Source organism: Erpetoichthys calabaricus, chromosome 5 (assembly GCF_900747795.2).
Source record: "Erpetoichthys calabaricus chromosome 5, fErpCal1.3, whole genome shotgun sequence".
Lineage (NCBI taxonomy): Eukaryota > Metazoa > Chordata > Cladistia > Polypteriformes > Polypteridae > Erpetoichthys > Erpetoichthys calabaricus.
The window spans coordinates 228,471,635-228,480,482 of NC_041398.2; the positions used below are offsets into that span (position 1 = coordinate 228,471,635).

General features: G+C 40.5%; 1 protein-coding gene across 1 annotated transcript in view; it reads right to left on the reverse strand.

The window, feature by feature from the left end:
- LOC114652888 (granzyme A-like) overlaps positions 1-8,546 on the reverse strand; it is a 35,953-nt gene extending 27,407 nt beyond the window's left edge. Inside the window, exon 1 of the mRNA XM_051928188.1 lies at positions 8,412-8,546. Coding sequence (XP_051784148.1) covers positions 8,412-8,488 — 77 coding nt within the window. The 5' untranslated portion in view covers positions 8,489-8,546. The remainder of the gene's footprint in view (positions 1-8,411) is intronic.
- Positions 8,547-8,848: the final 302 nt, after the last annotated feature.

Below are 8,848 nucleotides of genomic sequence, written 5' to 3' on the forward strand. Positions count from 1 at the left end.
GAACCATTCAGCACTGTAACAAGTTCATCTGGGAGACCTAAGTGAATATCTTCAGGGTAAGTGTTGCTGTTGCTCTAGCGGTTAGAATGCTGTCTCTCAATTTTAGCTGAGGTGCTCTTAGTGTTCCTGGTTGTTGTCTTGTCTAGGTGTTCCAGCATGATTGGGGGGCCATGATTTGTGAAGTTCACAATGAGAGGACATCGTAACCCTGTTTTTATCACTTTAAGGCTACCTCCATATTGTGTTTTTGCTTAAAGACACAGATACTAGTCTCCATTATCACCACACTACCTTGACATTTTTAATTCTTAAAAACAGAAACTTATGAAAATGCTATCTTGAGCCATACACTTCTGAAAATGCTGTGTCGTACTGTGGATGAGTGACAATCTAGGTTTTTTTTTAAATTCAGACTCTAATAGTGGTCTGATTATTTCATGCTTATTACACGGCCCTTCCCTGATTGGATGCTATTCAATACAATGTTTCATTCTCTGATTGGTCACCCTTATGGAAGAAAAACAGATTCCAAAATAGCCAACATAGAGAGGTTGCCAACCGTGGATGGAGATACTTTCAGAAACAATGTGAAAGTGTTAGTGTGGACAGAGATCAACAGATTTAGCTAATGGATAAAGTTAAAACTAAGTTAGAAAGTTGAAACTGATTTAACAGATGCATTATTGGTTTTGATCAAATATGATAAATATATTAGAGCCCATTAGTATAGCAAAAACTCTCTCTCTATACATTTATTAATTTTCTAAACTTGTTTATCCAGGGCAGTGTCACAGCAAGCTTTGGTCACAAGGCAGGAACAATCCCCGGCCAGGGCGCCAGTCCATCGCAGGGTAAACACAGACAATTTAGCAGCACCCATCCAGCTAACCTGCATTACTCAGTTTTAATTCAATATAATCAAGCAGATGACACACAGAGCTGATATTTTGAAAAAGATAAAATTATCTGAACAAGCATGATGTCATTGTTATAGTTACAGGGTTGTATCCGGGGTACATAACTACATTAGCGATGAAAAACTTCTGTTGATGTTTTTCACGTCCAGCTACAGAATGAGCACCAAGAATCACATGTTCATCGCACCTGCTCAACAGTTAAAAAGCAAAAGACGAAATTATTTAGTAATTCACCAAAAAGTGAAATTCAATCAGTTGAAATGCAATGAATGACCTAAAATGATGAAAAGGTAAGCAGTAAACTGACAGAGGTTTAAGTTTTAACTTTAGGTTAGCAAAAACTGAAAAAAAGGAAATTTCAGAATATGACAAATTGGCCTTCTTCAAGGAGCAAATAATGGGTTACAACCTACAGGTGTTCTGCAGCAATTAAAGTAAATTAAGCCTTGCAAGTTGAAGCAAACAATTTGCACAGGTGTCCCAACATGTGTTGATTACTTTAAAACCCTCTGTCTGTCTTACAGCAGAGTTGGAACAGACTCTGTTACTACACCCTCTGAAGTATGACTTGGACAATGATACACCATAGAAAGTTGTAAATTCTAGTGATAATGGCTAGAAAATGGCAATTAACAAATGAAATGAGACAGAATATTATTTCCCTTAGACGTGTAGGTCTTTCATTTAGAGAAACTGCAAAATAATCAAAGTGTCAGTGAGTACAGTGGTGTCCTACACAGTCCAAAAGCAATTGGAAACTGGAAGAAATTCTGATAGGAAGAGATTTGGCAGATCCAAAGTCACTATCCATTCAGAATACAAGTTTCTGAGGGTCACCAGCTGGTGAAATAGTTGCCTCACAGCACAACAGCTTCAAGCACAGCTTAACAGTGCAGGTCGAAAAAAGCAAATCTCAGTTTCTACTGTGAAGAGGAGACTTTGTGCTGCAGGTTGGACAGGGCAAATGTCAGTAAGAAAGACATTTCTTAAAGGACAAAATAAGAAAGTAAGGTATGAATGGGACATGAAACCAAGCTGTGGACTACTTCAGACTGGAAGAAAGTCTTAAGGACCAATTATTCATAATTTGAAATCTTTGGTTCATCTCCCAGGGTGTTTATATGCCACTGAGTTGGTGAAAGGATGGTTCATCAGTGTGTGACACCAACTGTCAAATATGGAGGCAGAAGTGTGATTGTCTGGGGTTCTTTTGCTGGAGGCAGAGTTGGTGATTTGCACAGAGTGACTGGCATTCTGAATCACAAGGGTTCATTTTACAGATCCATGCAATACCTTCTGGTCTGCGTCCAGTAAGTCAGGGGTTCATCCTGCACCAAGGCAATGACCCAAAACATACCTCCAGGCTATGTCAGAACTACATACAGCACATGGCATGGCCAGCACAGTCTGTACAGTTTGTACAGTATAAAAATCCACACCATTGGAACATCCTGAAGCCAGACTACGAGACAAACAGACCAGATCTTAAAATTACTTACTCATGCAGTGCTGGGTAGTGCTTCTAGTATGAAATATGGAGAAATTAACAAGTCAAGACAATTGGCTCTACTATATAATAAATATATTTTTAACACTTTGAAAGCTAGGAATGAGTTAACTTGTATGTCATTGATCCAAAGGCATGATATACGAAATAACTCGTACCTCGATATATAAACACTATAGATGCAGTCAGCATACTGACAGTCCCTTATGCCATGTCTTAATTACTTACTTACTACAGTGCTGCCATCTAGTGGATAGCCATTGAATTATTTTGTATGGTAGCAACAGTTTGCAGAAAATAGTCTTATACAGTAACCAGGCAGTCCGTAGTTATGTTGTTATGAAAAAAGTATAAAGATGCTAATATTTTTAAACAATTAGATTTATTGTAAGATATTTTGATGATGACAGTGATCAAGAATATGACAACCAACTGGATGATGTGGGGCCTGTAGCCTCTGGCACTGATGCAGATCGTTGCCCCAATCACAAGGCATCTGACTTGTCTGGAGTGTCAGGACAGCAGTATATGAACATTACACCACCCACTGAGAGCACACAGTCACCAACTACCAAATATGCTGTATGCAATAAGAGTGGACAGCACGAAGAAACTCATTATATTCACAGCACATGTGCTTTTAAGCCTGCACTCCCCACAAGAAGCATTCGGGACCTGAGCCTCGGTCTCCTTGCTGTGAGGCAGCTGTGCTACTACTGCACTACAAATGCAGCCTGCTGGTTATATTATTGTTTATAGTTGAATTCTGTATTTATTGCCTCTGTATGATTATACAGATGTTTACATTCATCTATCCATTTTCAAATCTCCTTATTTAGTTTAGGGTTACAGGGAATCTGTTCCTATTGACTGCATGACAGAATGAGATGCTTGGCAGAAAACAAATGTGAATTGGACACAGTCCACTGCACATTTACATTCATACCTAGCCAATTTTGAGTCACCAGCTCACTTTGGGATGTGAGAGGAATACCCATAGAAAATGAAAGAAAGTTCAGACGTCACATGTTTACTTCATGGGCCATGATTTAAATCCATGGATTTGGATCCATGAGGCAGCATTGTTAATCACTGCATCTCCTGTGGCCCATTTGTGTATGTATACGATCTACTCTCAAACTAATAGGACATTTGTTTTGCTGCTCTCTGTAAATAGGACTGGGAATTGTAAAGTCGTGCCTGCATAGAATGTGGCATTTTAGTTCACATATATAATAGTCTTTTACAGTTTATTACAAGTAAATATATGAAGCTATAACACAATGAATTATTAAACATTAGAAAAAGCATTGATTGTAACTCAAGGGTTAACTAAATGTAACTCAAAGCTGAAAGAACATGAAGTCTCTGCCTTGTCTTAGTGAAGCTACTAGCATAATTTTCCAAGGTAAGAATGTGGTAAATGAGTAATGAACATCCATGCAGAAAGTGGGGATAAACTGATGGGAAAGCCCATACAGCCCCCCTATGAAGCGGTGCTAAGATCAATAGGACAAACTGCAAAACAAAGCAGTGTTTAGAGTAATGGGCGAATCGACATGAGTCAGAGAGTACTGGTGGTGTTAGTTGATTGGATAAGGTAATAAAGTTCTGTGTATTAAGAGTCAAATGATTAGATGAGGTGATGTAATCAGAAAAAATAATAAAAGCAGATGAATCGTTTAATTGATTGCTCACTCAATGGACTGAGACATTTGTGCATAACCCTGTGCAAATAAAGAAAAGTTCTGCATTCTCAACGGGGCTCCATGTTGGTTTCCTTTGAAGATAAAGGAAAGTTTTTTTTTTCCACAACAACATCAGAACATATTTGAGAAGAATGGGCTATTTGACCCATCAGACTCACCAGTCCAGTTTAAATAGATTCTCCAAAATAACATCAAGTCAAGAACAGAAGGCCTCTAAATTCCTATTTTCTGTCATGTTACTAGGCAATTTATTCCACGTCTGTTTTTTTTTTTTGTGTGAAGAAACATTTTCTAACATTTTTGCTAAATTTGCCCTTATCATGTTACCACTTGTGTCCCTATGTTCTTATTATAGTATTTGTCTTAATGTAAGAGCAGGGATCCCCTTAATAGTTCTAAACACTTCTAATCATCACTTCTAAGCTGAAAAAAAATCATCTTCTTCAGTTTCCTCATAGCTTATCACTCTCAGTTCTGGAATCAGACTAGTCACACTTCTCAGGACTGCCTGTAATCATTTTTTGTAGCCTGGAGAACAAAACAGAGTACAGTACTCCAGGTGAGTCCTCACAAGTGAGTTAACACTGCTTAAATATTAACCTGCCTGACTTGCAGTCTGCACATCTTATTAGCCTTCTTGATTGTTTTTGGATGTAGACAGTGATGAGTATATAAGTACAGATAAATAGATTCACACCTATACACAGACATTCTGAGACCTGCTTCATTCAATTCAGGGATGGACGCAAGATGGGAAACAACGCTGGACAAAGTGCCAGTCCGTCACAAGGAAGATAGTAGATAGATAGTATCCATTAAATTCAAAATGGATACCATTATTGACAGTTACATTACATTAATTTTGAGTCAATCTAACAGTTTTAACAGGCAATTTGGCATTGGGACAAAGTTTGTTTGTGGACACCAGTATCTATACATATAAAAAAGACTGTCTGATTGTTCCCTATATAATCCTACTCCCATTGACTTATTTGGACCAAATTTTTGCATAGTTGCCCTCTAAGACCATATGGAAAACATAAACTACTTTACAACCCCACTGGCTGATGCAGTGTTTTTTTTTCTGTATACTACAGTTTACAAACCAATGCCACCTGCTGGCTCAGGGCAAGTGAAACATTGATAAAATGACCAGAGCTTACTTAACATTACTTATCCTGGCAATGCCATGTGCTGCCTCTATCTACCGTAATATTAAAAGGAGTATCATGCACTTCTGCAGGAGGGTGTTGGGTGAGAGTGGAAGTGCAGCGCAACACAAAGGATCAGAAGATGGTTGTTTAACTCCTGCTTTGTTGGCTTCTTTTAGTAATTTAAGTGCTACAAGCTGTCCACCTTGAACTAAGAGGACAAGTCAGACATGACAGCCTTCACGGTTACAACAAAGTACGGGGTTGCAGAATATGTGAAATTCAATTGGACTGAAAAAGTACAAATTCTCGACTTACATTGTTAGAGAAGCAGTGTGAATGACAGCTACCAATTACAACAAGGTCACCTGAAAAACTTTTGCTTTTTTTTCTTAACCTGTTCTGCAAACATACTCAAGTAACCCTGAGTACTTCAGCTAGTATTAAATAGAAGCTAAATATATTTTGTGCATAGTTCTGAATTTTGCACTTATGTGATACTAATTTTTTTGTACTGTTTTACATTATGAGTGTATGATCTATATTGCTGCTGAAGGAGGTAAATTCCTTCCCTGTGGATCTATCTATCTATTGTGAAAGATGCTATATAGGCATCTGGCCCGAAACAGACAGACAACGGAGGCACGTGGGGAAATAAAGGAAATGATTTATTTTTCTTCAGCTGAGGTCCACATCTTCCCCATGTCCATCAGCCCTAACACAGTCCCAAAACAACACACAAAGTAAATCACCCAAAATCACACTCTTCTTCCTCCACTACTCTTTTGACTCTGGCGCCCTGAGTAGTGGCCGCAGGCTCCCTTCATAGCCAACCCGGAAGTGCTCCAGGTAGCAATTAACCTTGATTAGGCTGCACTTCTGAGTGTGGCTGCGTTGCCGCCCACACGGGCTCAGAAAGCCTTGCAGCTCCCCCTGGTGGTGGCCACGGAGCCCAACAGGAATGAGCTCCAGTGTTCCAAGATATTGGCCCTCATGCAACCCAGGGGGGCTGCCACCAAGTGTTCCGGGGGACGTAGTGTGCCTCCCATGGCTGCTTCCCCGGATCCAGTGTCAAAGGGGCGTCCTGGCCGGGCATGGGCCATCCGCCACACTGTCTATCTATCTATCTATCTATCTATCTATCTATCTATCTATCTATCTATCTATCTATCTATCTATCTATCTATCTAGCGTGCAGATTGAAGGACCTCAACACAGGCTCATTCGAGGTATGTAATAACCTGTCTAGACAAGAGGGGGTGCTGATGCTAATGTTGTCAACTCTTTCTTTCCTCACAGTGCAAAAAAGCCCCCCAGTGCAGTCATTTAGCCCAACCTCTTATGGTCTAGCTGCCATAAAACCCAAGAGATCCCGGAAGGAGGCGTCACATTATTGGCCAGAGCAACCCACAAGATGGAGTTTTTGCTAAGACCAATGAACATTATTCATCCTTTGTTTGTTTACCCATTGAAGTCACCCATGCCATCAAGTATTATTTCTGTATTTTTTTCTTTGTTTTCTTGTCCCTGGATGACCCTGTTGATGCCCCAAAATTTCTTGCCACATTCCTCAGTTGTTATTCCCACACCATGCCACACTATCCAGCCATCTATCTAGAATGTAATTTTATTTTCCTATATTCTTTTGGACATTTTTATACAGTACATGTGTATACTTTGTGAGGGATGGCTGGCCATTCATCCCGGCCAATACCCCCAGGCCGCTAGATGGAGTCCTCCTTGCAACGTGGAGATGCCCCGAATTCCATCATGGACTAGGGGGTTTTAATACACAGCCCTGCTGGATAACGTCGGGGCTGCCAGGAGTCGCTGCAGGGATGCCCAGGGATTTATGCTTTCCGTATAGCCCGGAAGTATTTCCAAGTCACTGGAACAGAAGAAATGATATACTTCCGGGCTGAAGAAAAGGAAAAGTTTTTACCTGACCCGGAAGTGATAGGAAGTCACATGGACTGAGGGACAGAACCACTTCCGGGTCAAGGACTATAAAAGGATTGAGGGAAATCCCAGACGTTGAGCTGAGTTGGGAGGCAGGGTGGCTAAGGGTCTGGGAGTGGAGGATTGTGTTTATTGTTATTTGATCATTTATTTATTATTGAGTATTGTGGAGAAGAGGGTGCTTTGTGCACTTTATTATTATAATAAATATTCATCTTTGGACTTTTACCTGGTGTCTGACGTCTGGTCTGAGGGTTCAAGGGGTCACGGAGACCTTAATCTGTCACAACTTATATATATTGCTTTAACAGAACAAAGGATCGCTGACAGCTACATGTTAAAATGACAATAATTAGACCGTGTGCTTTAAGTTTCTAACTCTCCTAGTAACTTTCCACACTCTACAGAATGATTATCTCTTCTCTAATTGTCCTTTCTTGTCTATGCATAAATAAGCTTAGGAATGTTTCTGTCTAGGGGCGGCACGGTGGCGCAGTGGGTAGCACTGCTGCCTCGCAGTTGGGTGATCTGGGGACCTGGGTTCGCTTCCCGGGTCCTCCCTGCGTGGAGTTTGCATGTTCTCCCCGTGTCTGCGTGGGTTTCCTCCGGGTGCTCCAGTTTCCTCCCACAGTCCAAAGACATGCAGGTTAGGTGGATTGGTGATTCTACATTGGCCCTAGTGTGTGCTTGGTGTGTGGGTGTGTTTGTGTGTGTCCTGCGGTGGGTTGGCACCCTGCCCAGGATTGTTTCCTGCCTTGTGCCCTGTGTTGGCTGGGATTGGCTCCAGCAGACCCCCGTGACCCTGTGTTCAGATTCAGCGGGTTAGAAAATGGATGGATGGATGGACGTTTCTGTCTAGTCAGAGCAACTTAAACTAACCTTGACTTTACTTGCTGCCCTTACAGAATGATTACTTAAAGGAGATCCATAATATTATCTATCTATCTATCTATCTATCTATCTATCTATCTATCTATCTATCTATCTATCTATCTATCTATCTATCTATCTATCTTTTATAAGCACCTTTCCTCTCTATCTGCCTTTCTGTAGTTGAAGTGTGTGTGCAACAAAAACAATTCACCACAAAATAAAAGCTGAAAATACAAACAGCAGCTTTACAAAACTCTATAGATAATTCTTAATGCCAGTTTGTTTTTTTTCTTACATGAAACAGTGGGCTGCTGTCAGCACCCAATCCTCTTTAATCAAAGCCCCTCCACATCCTCCGGTAAAATAAGCCATGAAAGGTCTCGAGTGTGGTTTCACCTCAACTCCACCAACAATTTTGGAACATTCACCTGCAGAAATGTGCAAAGGAATTTGTGTTCAATTATCATTTAGGGATGGAAAAGGCTGAATCATTTTTTCTGTTAGTCTAGTTGTAAGTCTTTTGGAAATCTTAGAAAAAAAGTTTAAAGATGGTAATGAATGTAAAAAATATATATAGGACCGTCAGAATGAAGTGAATCAAACCTACCATGATTAAACCGAGTGATTCCAAGGACAGCTGCAATGCCAAGTGCCAGTGAAAGCTGCATGTTACCGCAGGACTCGGGTGTCAGCTTGCGTTACAGATGGTTGTGCTGTAACACCAGCAGGCTT